General features: G+C 29.7%; 1 protein-coding gene across 2 annotated transcripts in view; it reads left to right on the top strand.

Annotated features, from left to right (window-relative positions):
• LOC118185518 (uncharacterized) overlaps positions 1–18,498 on the top strand; it is a 65,108-nt gene that overhangs the window by 25,933 nt on the left and 20,677 nt on the right. For both annotated transcript variants that reach the window (XM_085814480.1, XM_085814479.1), the window contains exons 11-17: positions 358–430; positions 1,210–1,313; positions 1,440–1,834; positions 4,502–4,749; positions 6,709–6,854; positions 8,384–8,420; positions 15,467–15,846. In XM_085814480.1, coding sequence (XP_085670606.1) covers positions 358–430; positions 1,210–1,313; positions 1,440–1,834; positions 4,502–4,749; positions 6,709–6,854; positions 8,384–8,420; positions 15,467–15,846 — 1,383 coding nt within the window. The remainder of the gene's footprint in view (positions 1–357; positions 431–1,209; positions 1,314–1,439; positions 1,835–4,501; positions 4,750–6,708; positions 6,855–8,383; positions 8,421–15,466; positions 15,847–18,498) is intronic.

Genomic DNA, 18,498 nt, shown 5'->3' with positions numbered 1-18,498 from the left:
AAATTTTGTGTCAAAATAATCTATTAACTGTCTCACTAGCGATGTTTCGACGATGTTAGAAGTTGCTCTCGTAGCATCACGTACCATATGGTAGATGGCACTGTCTCATCTGTCTCTACAATGAAGTTGAACAGGCCTACCCTAAATTTTGAATTAAAATTCTAATATTTCCCCACTTTTTTTCAGAATTTTTTATAGTTTGTTAATGTATGTATAATATCTTGGTTATAAATTATATTAAAGTGTGATGACTTGATGTTTTTGTATTAATTTTTAGTATGTGTTTTTTTAATATCAAATAACCTTTTATTATTATTATTATTATTGTTTGTATTTTTAACAAAACAACATTTACAGATTGTTGAAGAAAGTCAATCTAAATTTAAGGCAAGTGTATATAATTCATTAGAAGAAAATCCTAAGATAGAAGGTATGCCTTATTCTTCTTAATGAGAATTCAGTTCTTTTATTTGTATGGTATATTTATTTAATTATACTAGATGTTTTATGCATACAGAAGCATATAGTATAAGTTTACTACTAAAAGTTTTTTATTGTTTTCTTTTTTTTTTTTTTTTTTTTTTTATTGATATCAAAATTGTGAAAAACTAATTGTTATGGCTGATTCAGATCTTGATCATTTCCTTTCTGTTTCGTTGTTTGCAAGTTTTAGCCCCCCTTTTTATTGGTTTATTTTCATAATATACTATTTGATCCTGATTATTTTGCTTTTATAAACTTTATATTCTGTACCCCCATCTTTTAATTTATTTATTTCCTACTCATTTCATAAACAATTGTGAACTTTATTTCATTCCTTTTATTTTGCATTATATTTTTTTGATTAAATCTCTCTCTTTTTCTCATTCTTCATCCTCTCTTCTACTCTTATATTTCAACTTATTGTTGAAAAAAAAAAAAAAAATAGATATGAAGATTACGTATGTTTTTCATTTGCATTTTTTTTTTTTTTTTTAAATGTTAGTATGTTTATTTGTAAAGCTATTTTAGTTCCAGTATTTAAATTAGTTATTTTACTAATTTGTTTACAGTAATTTTTGTATGATTTAATTAATATTGTTAAATTATTTACTATGAAATATTTTATTAATTTTATAGGTTTTATTTCACGTTTATATATTTTGTTATTTGGTTTGTGTTAAAATAAATTGCCGGTTATTTGTTTTAATTTATTAATGATGCTTGTAGAAAATGAAAAAGTGTATCGTCAGTCAACAGAGCATATCAGTGAAGAGGCTTTTGAGAATATTGTTTCAAGTGCAACTGGTTTTAATTTACCTGTTGAATGTGTGGTAAGAAAAATTCATACTTCTGTAATGTAAATGTTAGGTTATGTACAGTTGGTTCAGTGTTAAAAATGTTATTATTATTTTTTTATAATTATTTATTTGTTTGTTTATTTATTTTTTTGAACATAGCAAATTGAAGAAATCGAAGAAATAACACAAGAATTTACAGATTCTGAAGATGATAAGCTTAGCAGCATTAGTAAGTGGTCAAACAGTTTGCAAAGTGTAGAAGAAGTTGGCATTCAAAAACATCCTGACATTGATCCTTTCCTTGGTATGGATCCTTCAAATAATGTCCCTACTCCATTTCCTGAATTTGGTTGTGATTTGGTAGATGATCCAGAAAATAAAGATTGTGGAATTACATGCCATTCTACAGCTGTAACATCATGGGAAGATAATTGGTTGTTCCGAAAGAAAAAACGCCTACCTCTGTACAGCAATTTAAAATATCAGCTTTTAACATATTGTGATGAACCTCCCTGTATGCTAATACCTTGTCCAACTGAAACAACAGATAATGTGTAAGTTTATTTTCATGGGATATTCATTGTGTCCTGGTAGTTAAATATTCTGAATCAAAATGTTATCCTTCTTTAAAATATTAAAAAAATATAAGAACTGGTGTGATTTAAAATTGTGAAAATTTATTTAAAGTGCTTATATGAAATTATTATGTGTTGTAATGTTTTGGCTGTAATACATAGCTTGCAGTCAAGTTTGTTGCAAAAAATTTATTGCCATTAACCCTCTCATTGCATGTCCCACGATTTCCGTGGGCAACATAGAAGTAGCAAACCCGAGCACAACCCGCGATTTCCGCGGGGATGCATTTTTTCCGGTTGCACAGTTTTAATTTTAACTGTGCAACCCATTCTTTTTCCATTCATCGTTTCATTTTGGTTTCCCTGCGATGTTTAATTGTTTATTCAGATCTGGGTAAACAGATGGTGTTAGTTGTTCATATTTCTGCGAAATATACTAGCACGTTTTGCGCCATTTTGGGAACTCTTTTCAAAGCTCGGAAATGTCTGTAGCTCAACTCTCAATCCAATGAGACTAACTGCTCATCATTTTACTAGCCATATGTCCCCCAATCCTATCAAGAGAGAACCTCATAGACAGTGTGCTGTTTATTACTTAAAAAAAAAAAAAAAAAAAAAAAATTCAAAGATTGCAAGGTAGGCCTTTGCCTCAAACCTTGTTTAGAAGTTTATCATACTAAACTTCATTTCTAATAAATGTTTTTAAATATTTCAATAGTATATACATTTTTTAAATTTCATGAAATTTAATCAAGATAAATTTTCAAAATTTTTCTTTTATATGATTATTCTTCAGTTTCAATTTATTGACAAACTTTTTTAATGATCTAATTCTATATTGAAAAAAACTCTAAAAAATATTTGTATATTTTAACTCAAAAATGTATATAGATTTGAAATATGTAATTAAAAAATATGCACTTTTTGAACCTGTTCTGGTAAAAAAAAAAAGTTATGCAGCAAGAGGATTAAAATAATATAATGTCTTCTATCCCTTTTTGAACGATAATACAAAAATGTGTGTACTACAAGAAAATTATGTTCAAAGCTTATGCCTTTTTAAACAATAGAAATCAAATGAATAGCATTTTTTAATTTGTAAATTTAGTACATTAATGAATCTCTATTCTAATTGAAAGATTACAGTATGTTAACATTATGAACCATGTTAGTTATTTGAAAAATAATTTTAATAATGTGTATAAAATTTAGTTTCCTTGTATGTCTCTCTTCTTTGGTACAATGTCTAACAAATGACTGGCTATCATGTGAGCGGACTTAGGTGTAAATCTTGGCTTAAGTATGGATGCACTTAAATTCTTTATGTCAGAAGTCCTTTGAAGTGGTTGGTAAAGGTAAAAAGACGTAACAGTTTTTTATAAGTCACCAGACACCTGTTAATAAAAAATAAGCTGGAACACAGCCATTAGGCCCGGGTATTCTTTACCATAATTGAATGATCTAATCGTATATCCAACATATTAAAAATGTTTTAATGCTTTTATATTTCTATTATCAGAAAATCTAGTTTGTGATATTGTAAGCATTAAATACTTTTCTGAAATTCTTTCTTATAGTTTGTCAAAGAGCTATAGAAAAGTATAGTTACATTGGGTTCTAGTCCTACTAAGGAAACAGGCTAACTAACGGCCTTAATGTTTTCGTGTGTAACATGAGTATGCAAGGTGTAAAAAATATTTTTTTTTAAATCACGTTTTTATGATTTAAGTTAGATTTTTTTTTTCCTCCACTACCTATTTTTCTCCCAATATATTAAATGCTTTCCGTACTTTCTTTGCTTCATTTTCTACCATGTTTGCATTGTTTAAAATATGTTAAACAATTTTATTTCTTGAAAAAGCTTCTTCTTGCATTCTGTGATTGAAGTCTCTTTAAAAGCTGTAATATCACAATATTCATATGCCACCTCATAGAGAAATGATTAAACCTTCTTCGTATTTTTAAATGTTTATTACATATATAAAATTACTCTCTAGATCACTAAAACTACACTACTAATAATTGAAAATATGTACACTCATTAATACAAGTTAATTTTGTTTCACTGACGACTCCCATGAGCCTTCCCTATCTTGACCTCTCTTAGGTCTCCCACCTGGAAACTAAACTTTAGGCACCTCTCAGATTTAAGTTAGTTTTTTCTTTTTCTGTATGAAGTTAGTTTCCTCTCTTGTTGGTTGATGTCACCTATACATCACAAAAGCATTACTAATTATCCTAAGTTTTGAATTTAACACATGTCCCAACATTTAAAAAGGAGAGAATACTGATTTGAAAGAAAGGTTTCTTAAAAAAAAAAAAAAAAAAACTACTGATAAAAATCATTATTTTAATTATTTGATTAAAATTACTAATACCCCGTTAAGTATGAGCAAGATAAATCTTTTATAGGAGGCTCCCTTTCCTAGTTAGAGAGCACATTTTTAAAGTAACTTGTCATAATCTAGTCAAACTGTTATTAATTTCATATCTACCTCTGTAAAGTAGTTAAAAAAATCTTTAGCTTTGTAAGATAAGATAAATCAAGTGCTAAACTTCATATTATTTGCAAATTTCAAGTGTATTTTTTAATATTATTAAAACATGATTGTTATTGTATTTTTAAAATATTTCATTTCATTTTAGTGAATCTGATGAGTTTTCTTCTGAGTTGTCAGAGACACATTCTGCAGGTTCACTAGAATTTTCTAGTGATCCTGATGATTTAAAATTAGAAAATGAAAATTTTGAACTGAGTAGTAAATTGTACAATGAAGCTACATCTAAGTCATTAACTCCAGCTGTCATTGATCCTAGTCCTGATACTGAAATAAGTGAACTGCCTGACGTTCAGTTTCTTGAATCACAGCTAAATGTAGAGTGCCAAGTAAATGGTTTGTACCTGTTAGTTAATATAGTATTTTTTTCCCCTTTTAGTATGGTGTAATTTATTATAAAAAAGTGGAATCATTTGTTTTGATTGTCGAAATTAAAGTTTTTTTATTATTATTGAATTTAATTTTCATTAACTTAGTTTCTGAAGTTTATGTCAACTCTGTAATTATAAGTACAATTCTAAATCACCAATGTATTTAATATATTTGTTGCTAGTTTGACTTTAAAACCTTCAGTATTATTTTGAGTATTAATCTTGAATATATTAATTCCTGTAATTAGGGGCAAGTTTTAATCAAGCAGTTATAAAATGTTTAGGAGGTCTAGCATTTCCATAATCTTGAAGTTAAAATATAATGGGATTTATAAGATTAAATGTATAAATCTTTGAGTGTATAATAAGTTTTATTCATAGACTATGCATATTCTTTTTAAAAGTTAAAGATGTAAATGTGAAACTGTGGCTTTTCTTTAAAAAATCTAGTTTTGGCTCTTGAAATTTCCTAAATCCTAACATGCAGCTCATATTGTTATGAAGTTTGGCCACCCCTGCTCTATTTTCTAGCAGTCCATTTTTAGTAATTTACAGAAAAGATGAAAAAAATTAAATTATTGTAAAACATCACTGTGTCACTAAAAAACCCACTGATAACAATAACCTACTGGTTATTTGTAGAAAACGAGTTTTGTCGTCTCCTGCACTTTAATTATAATTTGCATAAAACCAGTTGTCTTCCATACTTTAAAATTTTTCTGCAGAAAGCGCGTTTAGTCATTTCCCATGCTGTGATTTGTTTCTGTCTGTGTTTTAAAAATCCTCCTAAAGCAAGACTTGGCATTTTCATTACAAATGTTTATACTATGGCTTACTACTACTACATCAGGATCAGAATGTTCTGCAATTATCCTATTTAAGCTATAACGAATAAAAGTATAAAAAAATGTTGGTCTTTTTCAGAGAATGATAAATTTTGAGGCTTTCTCAATCTTCATTAAAAGGATTTGAAATACAATTGTACTTCCCATTTCAACTGGGCAAGCAATGTTTGAACAACCCTTAATGGTCTTTTAAATAAGTTATTTATGTTTTTCTTTGACTTCATTTAAAATTTGAAACTTAAGTTTCTGACGAGACTGTGTAATATGTCTCAAACATTTTAATCTTAACTTTTTTTAAGTACATGATTTTAAAAAATCTAGGCTTTTGAGCAGAGAATCAGTTTTGTCAGATGGTTTGAAAACATTTATTGAACTGTTTGGCGGTTCTGGACCGAGTTTATTTATTTTTGAAAAAACATTAGATAGTTATGCAAGTTTTTATAAACCATTCATCATTGTGAAAAACTGAGCCTAGCTGAAATGTGTGTTCTCTAGGAATGTGTTTGGTGCAGGTGATAATCAGAACTATTATCTACCAGTAGTTTCTGTTCTGTGTGAAGATCTTTTTAAGTATTTAATAATTTTGCATGAACAACACTTTACAGCTGCCAATCACCATATATGGTACACTGACAGAGTAGGGAAGGGGACTAGATACAGTGTGTAAAGAATCCATTAATATGTGAGGTGTAGATAGGGCTAGTTACAACTTATTATTACTTGCATGCTTTTGAACACATTTTGGGTAAAAAAACAGTCACATTGGAAATAACTGAATTTTTTTCTTTTTTATCCACTACCAAAATGAAATTTTACAAACATTTTTATTAATATTTATTATAACACCGTGATATTTTTCACTATTACTGATAATTTTTTAGCATAGCTCAGACTAAGCTATCACTTAACCCCAGGGGTAACATGTATTACAGGTTGGTAACTAACGTGTCAGGTGCTTCTCTAAGCTTAGATTTTATTTTATTTGTCTGTGTAATTCATGCTTTAAGTTCTAAATGTGTGTATGTATCTTAACCTGTTAATGCATGCATAATCGTATGTTTATAATTATTTATTTTTAGAATCAAAAAGTGAGAAAATAGTAAACTTAGGTAATGCAGTTGCATCAAAAGAATTAGGTACAGAACATGAACCAAGTCTTCCATGTGAAGAGGAACATCTTAGTCATCCATGTGAAGAAAAACAAGCTGAATCATATTCTCCTTTGGTATGTTTAATTTTTTAATATAAATAAAATGTGAGCTTTGCATATAAAGAAGTTGTCGTTTCTAGTTAACTTGTTAAATATAGCAACAAATGTTTTTGCTGTTAAGAAATTTTTTTAATAAAATAATAGGATTTTAATATTATTAGATTTGGGAATAATTATGTGCATGAAATATTTAATAGGGCACATAGAATAATGTATCCTACAAACAAATATTAAACTCTTTATCATGTTTAGTATATTTTGTGAAACACTTTATTTAATAAAACTGTTTTTAAAATGTAGAAAACAAGTTATTTTAAAAGTAACAGAGGATTTAAAAATTTGAAAAGTTTAGAGGATAGCATGATTCATTTTTCATATAAATGCACAGATTTACCTCCCTTTTAATTGAAAAATTTTATTCTCACAATAATTACATTTTTACTTCAAATCACAGGTGTACAAAAGTTGTCCCCATTGACAGAAATTATTTGCCACCATGTCACAGAATTATAGCTGAACCCTTTCAGATGATGCACAGAATGTCATGCCTTGTCTAATGAACATTCACATGAATAATGGTTATCGCATTGAACACTTGTAATTCTAGCATCGTTGTTAACTGCTGCATAAGTGCTGCTGCCCTGATTGTTATAGGGTTAACAGTGCTGTTTACCATGTCAGAGCACCCAGCTTTGAATTCCAGAGATGGCATGAACATATAGGAGCGTATAGTGTTTGGATAGCAGGGGGTACTTGAAATACTAGTAAGCCGGAAGCCCTCTTGAGTTGTTTAGTGGTAGAAAAGGGATGAATATTTTCATTATTAAAAAATCTTATGTCTTTCTGTGAAAATCATACCATACTACTGTATTCAAATAGTTGAATTTTTACTTTTTATGTTACTTTGGGATCACCCAATATATTTGTACATGTAACAAACTGTAGATAATCATTTGTATATTTTGTTGTACCTGAATTTTTATAAACAGTAAATTCACAATAAGATGCTTATATTTTATACTTAACTAAAAACTAAAAACTGAATTTTTTTTTTTTTTTTTTTTTTTTTTTTTAACTATTATCTAAAAACATGAAACTATAGATTAACACCTTGATGTCTACTGATAAAATTTCAAAATAAGTAAATAAATGCAAAATCAATTAAAAATAAACTGCCATTTGATTTTGATGTGCAGATATCATTTTAACACTTGAAATAATTTTAAACTGAAATTACTATATTCTTCAGCAATTTAACAGTAATCAACGTGTAAAATTGTATTGCATTAAAAATATAAAAAATCACATAATTACAGTTCTTTAAAAACTTATGATTTTTATGTTTGTAAAATTTTTAAATACTTATTATTATTATTATTATTATTGAAACTTTGAAAATGGTGAACTTCTCAAAACTGTAATGTGAAATTTTTCAGAGTATGATTTATTTTTGTATTTCTTAGCATTTTTTTTATTATGTATGTATTTTTATTTGTATTTCTTAGCATTTTTTTTATTAAAATTTATTTTGTAAAATTTTTCAGGTTGAAAATGTGTGCATAAGTACTCCTCCTCGACCAGGTAATAAATCAATTGTAGAAAAAGAAATAGTAAAAATTATTATGATGCATTTTGCATATTATATTTGTTAGTTTTGCTGAAGATTTAATAAGAAATTTTATCTTGAATTTTAAGTCATTCATGCCATGTAATGAATGACAAATATTTATTTTACTTTCTTTAAGTTTTTCTGAGATTTTAAATGTTTATAGTATTTTTGAAAAATCTATCAAAGCATGTAAAATATTATTTTTAGTTCTGTTAAATTCTTATTTAACTTACATTAAATAATAATGCTGTATGACTTAAAAGTGCTGAGAGTTAAAATATTTTTGTTTCAAAAGTGAGCCAATCATATAAGATACTCATTTTTAATGCTGTTAAACTTTTATTTATTTGATAATGCTAAATAATAATACTTTGCGACTTAAAAGTGTCATTTATATGTTTATTCAATTATTGCAAAAAGAAGGGATCCCCTTACATGACATATTTTCTAAGAGAAACTGGCCCATTTTCTTGTGACTCATAAATTCATTAGGGTTAAAAGCCAGGTCGAACAAGTGTTGCTTAAAAGCACGTTATTCTCCCCACCCCCTGCATGGAAAATGAATGCAAATCTAGTTCCTGTTAAATGTTTTCTCTGATAAGATAGTCATGGTGTACTTAATCAGATATTGTACCATGTGCAATACCTGATTAAGCTAGCCTGGAACCCTTGGTGATTTTAGAGGACCTGAACACCTACACTTTTTTCCTTTATAAGGAAAAAACAGGAATTTGCAGAAATGTAGAAAAATGTGGGGGTTTCCCTAACACTTGGTGCCTAAGTGGTAATCAGATCCTGACTGTTATACATTCTAAGGATTTATTTAATACTTTAACCTGGAAGTAGTCTTTTTTACTTCCTTGTACGAAGTAAAAAGGAAGTATTGTAATCGCAAAAAGTTTCAGGCAGCATATTTCAACGAAAATATCCATTTTGACCGCTTTCAAATGCAATTTAACGATGTTTTTGCACGATATCTGTACGTAAGGACAGAATAAAAGACTCTTTTCCTCCAAAAAAAATTATAAAACTGCTTTAAAATCAATTCTGAAGAGAATTTTGTGACATGGCTGTCACAAACATAATTCTATCAATCAATCAAAACCAAAAGAAGAAAAACAAAAGAAATTTACGCTGTTTGCAACAATAAAATGAAGCAAACGATGCTCACATAAACATCCTGGCCCTCGTTGAAATCCCAGGAGATTTCAACAGTTGGAGCATTTTGAAACTTCTTAGTCTATAATAAAAGATAAACATAAGAAAAATAATACAAAATATTATATGCGAAGCAGTTCATAGTTTTTAGTCTGAATAGGAAGAGGACACAATTTCACGACTGGTCGTTTTATGACACCATGACCAGTTTTAACAACTCTAACTCTATGATCTGAGCCTGGATGAACAGCAATTATTCTCCCTAACCTCCATTTAAGAGGCAGAAGATTGTCTTCTTTGATGAGGACTAAGTCATTGACTTCTAAATTATTTTGACTTTTTTACCATTTAGGTCTTTGCTGAAGCTGAGACAGGTATTCTCGACTCCATCTTTTCCAGAAGTGCTGAAAAATAAACTGTTTCACATGTCATCTGTCAAGGTGATTGAAGGAGCTATAATTTAGGTCTGGTTCAGGTATGGCAGTTAAAGACGTTCCTATTAGGAAATGAGCAGGTGTTAATGCAGTTAAATCATTTGGATCAGCCGATGTTGGACACAATGGCCTAGAGTTGAGACAAGCCTCAACATGCGCTATCAAGGTCTGAAATTCCGGATAGGTCAGCACAGTATCACCATTTTAGATGTAATTTCATTGACTTTACTGCCGATTCCCATAGTCTACCAAAATGTGGAGATGATGGCGGGTTGAATATCCATTTTATTTCCTCTAAAGACAAACATTTGTGAATTTCTTGATTTTGCTTACATTGCAAAAAACATTTTCTGATTTCTTTGTCTGCACCTTTAAAGTTAGTACCTCAGTCACTGTAAATCTCAAATGGTTTCCCTCTTCTTTCAATAAATCGTGTCAATGCACTTAAAAATGCCTTTGTTGACAAATCTTCTACCACTTCAAGATGTACTGCTTTGATTACAAAACACACAAATAAGCATACGTAACATTTAAGTGATTTTTGTCCACGTCCTGCACGATGATTAATCATGAACGGTCCAGAAAAATCTATTCCAGTTCGATGAAATGGTCGCGATTGTGTTACTCTAGATTCCGGTAGATCAGCCATTATTTGACTTGCAGTTTTAGCTCTAAGTTTGCAACACATGATACAAGGTCTTACTACTTTTTGGATAGCAGATCTAGCAGCTATGATCCAAAATTGCTGTCTAATTAAAGATAGAAGAAGTTCTGGTGCTGCATGCAGATATTTTACATGAAAGTGTCTGATTATGATTTCTGTCAGATTGTGTTTTGAAGGTAATAAAATTGGATGTTTTTCATTTTCTGATAGTTGTGCATTTTTCAGTCTTCCTCCTACACGTAACGCTTTGTTGTCATCTAAAATTGGACACAAGCTAAGGAGGTTGCTGTTTGTAGGTAAGTCCTTTCCCAACTCCAAACATTGAATTTCCTTAAAAAAGTGAAATTGCTGTATTATTCGGACAATACAAAAAGTTGCAGCTCAAATTTCATTACTAGATAAAAAAGACGTATTTCTTTCTAGATATGCTACTTTAGAATTCAATATGAATCTTAATATCCAAGCAAATATGTGTTGCAACTTTGGAAATGAAGATGTATTTGATATAATAGCAAGTTTAGTAGAAAGAGAGGTAGAGGTTCAGAAACTACAAATGAGACTGTTTTACGTGCATCTGGTAATGCCTCTTCATCTATAAGAATATTTTTAGGCAAGTCAATCTCACTGCACTTTAACCAAGAAGAACCATTCCACCACAATTGATGAGATAATAGTTCTGCAGAAAATAACCCACGTGAAGCACAATCAGCTGGATTTTCTTTTCCATCAACATGACTCCAGTTCTCAGGTGGTAAGATGGATTGTATTTCAGAAACTCTATTGGATACGAATACATGCCATTTTTTAGGATCACTCCAAGCTTGCACTAAATCAAAATTTATAACTAATGCAGCTTTTACAGACTGAATCAAGCGTGCCAATAACACTGCTGCACATAATTCCAGTCTTGGAATCGTAATAGATTTTAATGGTGCTACATGAGTTTTAGCTGTTACAAGTTTAACATTAATGTCAGAGTTATTGCAAGTTTTGATATAAATAACTGCTGCATAACCCGTTTCAGATGCATCACAAAATCCGTGAAGTTCACATCGAAAATAATCAGGTAGCAGAATTTTCCGAGGTATATTTATAGAATTCAAAAGTTTAACTTCTCTACATAGATTTCACCAATTTTGATCAGTCTCTTCTGTTACAGGATCATCCCATGATAATTGTAATTTCCGCAATTGCTGAAGGATCATTTTAGCGAGAATTACAAACGGAGCTATCCACCCCAATGGATCGAATAGCTTTGCTACAAATGACAAAATAATCCTTTCAGTTGGAACACTTAGATACTCTATTACACCGACATTACATTTGAATTTATCATTGTCCGGATGCCATTCCAATCCCAGAACTTTCAATGTTTTGTCTTCTATTACACGATGAATATTGTCACTATTTGTGTTTGTTAAGCCAGAGGTTTTTAACAATGGCGGTTCACTTGTCGACCATTTGTGAAGCTCAAAGCCACCCTTTTTTAGCAGTTGTTGCAATTCGTCTATCAAAGCAATACCTTCCGAACTATCTTTTACACCAGTTAACATATCATCAACATAAAAATCTCTTAAAACTATATTCTTTGCCTTTGGAAAGTTCAATCCTTCATCAATCACTAACTGACTCAAAACTTTGGTTGCAAGATATGGAGCAGCTGCAGTTCCATATGTAACTGTTTTCAAACAACAAACTTGTATTTGTTTATACGGGCTATCTCTCCATAATATTCTCTGAAAATCTCTATCTTTTTCATGAACCTTTATCTTTTTGTACATCATTTTAATATCAGCGGTTATTGCAATGTTATGAAGTCTAAATCTTAGTAAAATACAAATTAAATCATCTTGTATTTTTGGGCCTATCATTAACGTATCATTTAAAGAAACATCTGTGGTTGTTTTAGCACTCGCATCGAAAACAACTCTCAATTTTGTTGTTAAGCTAGAGTCCTTCAACATGAAGTGATGTGGGATATAATAGTGTTTATTCTCTAATTCATAATCTGTGTCTGGCACTAATTCTACGTGTTCTAGTGAAAAGTACTCTTTCATAAACTGAATATACTGGTTGTAAATTTCTTTCATAGATAACAGCCTCTTCTCCAAGTATTGAAATCTTCTGTGCGCCATTTCACAGGAGTCACCTAGAATATCTCTATTATGTTTGAATGCAACTGAATAATGGTAATGCAACTGAATAACGACCTGATGTGTCTCTAAAATGCGAGTTTTTAAAATGTTCTTCACAAAGTTTTTCTTCATTTGTTAAAGGTTGTACATTTTGAAACTTTTCTAACTCCCAGAAAGAATTTACTAACTCATCTGTGTTTGTATTCAAATGATTTACATGTACTGGCTCAAAATTTGTAGTACCCGAAATTATCCATCCCAACCTCGAATTTAGAGCAAATGGTAGATCAGGACCACGTTTGACAATTTCCCCTGTCATTAAATGCAGAAATAGATTTACTTCAAATAAAATGTCAACTGGTTGTGACTTGTAAAATAATGGATCAGCTAATTGTAAATCACTGAAGTTATCGAAGATGATTGATGGCAAAGATACATAGGGAATGTTATCTGTCACCTTGTCCAGTACAAACGCTGATGTGAATATCTCTTTTAAAATGAGAAGTGAATACTAAATCGACTTCCCCATTACTTGTTGTATTAAATTCTCCTAGACATGATACAGAAATGGAATTATCTTTCACTCGTAATCCTAATTTCTTCACACAATCCCTTGAAATAAATGATCTCTGACATCCAGTGTCACATAAACATCTACACAAATTGTTGTTCAGAATTTTAAACTTTTATTAAAGCAGTACACAATAAAATGTGACTGGTTTGATTACTTTTTGCATTCGAATTATAATGAGAGGCACAAACTGTGGCTGAAACATCCTTAGGACTCGTAAATTCATCTCTTTTAGGGATAGATTGTGTAGGCGGAGATATACTGTTTAACTGAGTTTTATTCTTTGAATTATTTACAATCTGCAAAATACTGTGATGCTTCTTAAAGCAATGTTGACATGTATTTAAACCTCTTGCATTTTTTGAGCAAGTGCATATTAGATAAACAATTAAAACAGTAATGATTAGATTTTACAAATTCTATCCTTTGTTGAACCGATAAATTTAGAAATTTCGAACATTTGGCTAAACTATGATCTTCTTTACAATAACCACAACCCAAAGTAGCAACCAGAACATTATTCTTATTTTGAAACACAGATTTAGGTACCTTGTTGATTTGCTATTTTGAAGTGTTCTTGCATAGTTTTTTAGGAATTTAATTAAAGTAGTAAGTTTTGGAATCTCATTACATTTTAACTGACGTTCCCACTAATTTGTTCTCTCTTATTTGAATATCTTTCGTCTAACAGATTCCATGCTATTTCAAAATTACAATCCGAAATTTGAAAGGTTTGAGTAATGCGATATGCTTCACCTTTCAACGAAACCTTCAAATACTGCAATTTTTTAGCATTAGATAAATTTGTATTATTTCTTACACAAGCACTGAAAAGATCTTTAAAAGCTATCCATTCTGTAATATTACCACCAAAAGTCGGTAATGTTAACTTGGGTAATTTAATATTGTCAAGAACCTGTTCTGAAATTACACTATTAGAATTACTTTTACTATTTTGATTTTTTAATATTTTTCACCTTTAAATTTCCACAAATAAATTTTATCTGTATACTCCTGAACATTATCTATTTCGTTTTCTAATTCTTTAGTATCTGTAATTAAACTTTTGATTTCAGAATCAAGCTTCCTTAACTCAGTTTTTTTTTTTTTTTTTTTTTTTTTTCAATAATTCGGCACATTCCTCTAGTTCTATTAAATTAATTTCATCTGCAGTTAAATTAGTTTCAATTTTCTTTACATAATTAGTAACATTCCTGTGGAAATCCATTCTTTTTGTTTTAAAAGTTATAAGTTCAGTCATAATTGATCAATTCAAAAACAGAAATTGTTCTTAAATCACTTAACACTATTATTAAAATGAAATCTAAACACTTTTCTATGTTGTATTACAACATTGTTCTTAAAATCAGTTATAAACGAATTTTTGTTCAAAATCCACTTACCTCACAAAGTGGAGTAATTTTTCACCAACCATATATATATTTGCATTGTTACAATGCACTAAGAACAGTCACTATCTTCACTAGCTCTCCGGCTAGACTTTTGACCAATAATAATGATCTTTACTTAATATGTTTCACAAACAATAAATACATAACACATGGACTGTATTTCTTCACTTTTATTTCATTACACTAATTATAAATAAGATGTCAGCGATGCCATATAATTGATACAAAATAAGCAAGCCATTCTACATGGCTGTCGCAAACATAATTCTATCAATCAATTATCTTTTTGCTACACATAAAGTTCAAAACTAAAGGAAGAAAAACAAAAGAAATTTACGCTGTTTGCAACAATAAAATGAAGCAAACGATACATAAACAGTTGCTGACCCCTTTCCTCACTATCAACTCATTTCTTGTCTATATCTAAAATTGTGAGTCAAGAGGTCAGGTAGTTTTTGTATTAAATATTCACAAATATGCATATTTACATATGCACATCATCCATAGGAATTTTATAACCAGTTATTAAAAATTTATTTATTAAAAATTAATGAAGTATGTAAGATTATGTAATCTTTAACATTTTATACATCTTCAGATGTATTGGTTGCTTGTTAATATTATATTTTTATTATCTTTAACAGGCACAATTGCTGAGCGAGAACACAAAAAATGGCTGAATGCTATTCCTTTAAAAAATAATCCTTACAGTGCAGAAAATATATCAAAAAGACTTAGTTATTCAAAAAAAGCTATTTTAAAGGAACCCATTTCATCATTTGAAGAATTTGAGCGTAAACTGTCTGTTTCATCAGAAACTTCAGAATCTGCCATGAATAAGCTAAACTGTGGTCCGAAATCAATAGATAGTGAACTTTATAAAAGGGATTATTATGTAAACAAAGATTATGAGATTCAAGGTGGAAATATATATCCTGTGAAAAAATCAAAATCTATGTGTTCTATAAATGATGACGGCTTTGATGCACTTTCCGAAGAAGCACTGAATTCTTTTGAAGAAAAGGTGAGTTTTTTTAAAAAAACATGTCTAAATTTCTGTCTTTTTCCTCTCATTAATAACCATTAATTGACATTATATTTCTATCTTGTAATTGCTATATGTAGTTTTTTTTTTTTTTTTTAAGTATCTAAAAATATTGTGATTTCAACTAAATAAATTAAAAAGTTAGCATCACTAATAATTTATAGCTGCCAACTCTTCTGGTTTTTCATCATATCTTATCTTGCAGATCACCAAATATCCCAGTTTTTAATTTTTAGCTTATTATTTCAACACTACTAATGCAAGACATCATGAGTCTTCTTTTTATAATTTTTAGCCTTTTATTTCATTGCTGTTGATATAATTTTGTTTTTCATCTGCCACGTACTTGCTCAAGTTTAAGGGGGCATATGACATAAAAATTTCCAATTTTGGGCTAAAAAATAAAGTAGCCTGAGAGGATTCCAAAAATATATAATTTATCCATGTTTAGAAATTTTAAGACCGAAATCTTTCATTAAAAAATTTAAACAAGTAGTAGCAAGCCCACCAGTTGAGAAGGGACAGATGTCTGGTGTGGCAACAATAAAGCCATATCAGCTGGTAAAATGTATGTTCATAAACGTTCTTTGTTAGAACTTGTTTTATTAGCTGAGAATAAATCTTTAGAAGTCTCTCTGACAAAAAAAGTACTGTCAAATTGCATTCATGGAAGAAGTCAAAATCCACCGCTCAACCTGTGTAGTGGTTAGCGACCCTGACTGCAATGCCGAAGGGCCCGGGTTCGAATTTCGTAGAAGGCATCGGTGTTTGTAAATGAATAGTGTCCGTGTGGCATGGAAACACCCGAAATATGAGGTGTGCTCAATGCTGTTGTCAACAACATGTGCTCCTTGCGCTGCTGTATGTCTGACAAGTGAACAAAAACAACTCAAAATCCAAATGAAGGTTTTAATAATTGCATCTTCACACGCATACCAAAAACTTTTTTTTTAGTGTTATCACATTAATATTAGGTTTATTAGATGCGGTAATATTATTTAATGATAGTGTACAAAGCCGCAATAAATAATGGAATTATTGGGAATACAAGTAGGGTTTTATACGGCAAAGTTTTTGCGAAAATAGATTGCGATAGAATTCGTGAGGCCCATCTCTCTTACCAAAAGCTTTATAAAATGGCCAGAAAGAAACATAAGTTAATAAAACAAAAACAACTAGATATAGAAATGGCAGTTCAAGATGATTATGCAGAAAAATGTTAAAATAATTTTTTTTATAAATTATTAATGTTTAAATTGTTTTTTCAGTTTTTCTCAAAACGTGTTTTTTTTTAAACTTTCGGCACACTTTTCTTGAAAACAATTCAGCCTAGAAGGTTTAAAATTTCCAGTTGTATATCTTAACTATTTCTTTGAAACTATGCAGGATATAAAATTTATGATCATTAGTTTTGGATATTCAAAATTTAATACCATTTTTTCTATAATTTTCAAAACATTTTACTAATTTATTTTTAATATTTTTCCTTTTAAGTAAAATGTAAAATATTGCTTATTCTTAAATTCATGCAAAATTTGAAGGAGTTTGATGCAGTATTTTTTAAGAAAAGTGTACCAAACTAGCACACTGTCACAAAAGATTCGTCAAAGGCAAGAGAAATTAAACAACTGCTTTTTAAAATCATTAAGCTTTAAATTTACATTTTATGTGTTTTATATAATCTACAAGCTGTCTATTTCAAATGAAAAAAAAAAAGAGTGTAGAGTATACGTTTATTTTGAGAAACGTTATACCGTAATAACCTTTGTCCCGAAATAGTTGCATTTTCCCAGTCGATATGTCACGTGTCCACTTAAGTGAAGTGAAGGGATCATACCTGATATGATATAAAGAGATTCCCCCCCCCTCTGTATTCATCCACTGGTTTTATGCTATAATGTTTTAAATTTGTAGTTAGTTATTAATTACCATATATTCCTGTGTATAACACACACTTTGAATAAAAAAAAAATAAGACCAGAATTTATAGATTTGCATGATACATAAGGTATAAAATGATTGGTTCAAAAATAAGGAATGAGCATTAAAAAAAATATTTTTATATATATGTAAATGCTGTTCATTTAAAAAAAAAATGATATACCTTATGAACTTTAAAATTTTCATTATCGGATAACGTGAAAAGTTCTCCATATTTGTCTTCTCTTCTATCTTCAGGCACATCATCAAATTCTGTTTCATCTTCACAATCACTGTTACTTTGATCTGTAAATAGATAATCATCTTCCATTCCATCTAGATTATTAGATATACTGCACTTTTTAAATGGCTTTTGAATTATGTGAGGTTTAATTTTAGTCCATGCTTTCATTATCCATTCATACACTATTTCTAAACTGACATGATACATCTGGCTTCCCTTTTGTAAATCCTTTTTTTTTTTTTCTTTGCCCCGCTACCTTCTATCATCCATGTATTCCACTGTCATTTTAAATTTTCTTCGAATGGTTTATTGATACACATCTAAAGGCGCTAATATGCCGGAAATAACTGCCATGTCTGTATAACACTCTTTCAGTAATTTCTTCATGTTATCCTTAAGATGAGATCTGAACTCGTCCCAGACTAAAAGACTTTCTGGATTCTTTTGCCAAATATTTCTTATCCTCA

The sequence above is a fragment of the Stegodyphus dumicola genome, chromosome 4 (genome assembly GCF_044657685.1).
Source record: "Stegodyphus dumicola isolate Sdum_Otavi_A_Nest chromosome 4, ASM4465768v1".
Taxonomy (NCBI): domain Eukaryota; kingdom Metazoa; phylum Arthropoda; class Arachnida; order Araneae; family Eresidae; genus Stegodyphus; species Stegodyphus dumicola.
This window is presented reverse-complemented; position numbering and strand designations above follow the sequence as displayed.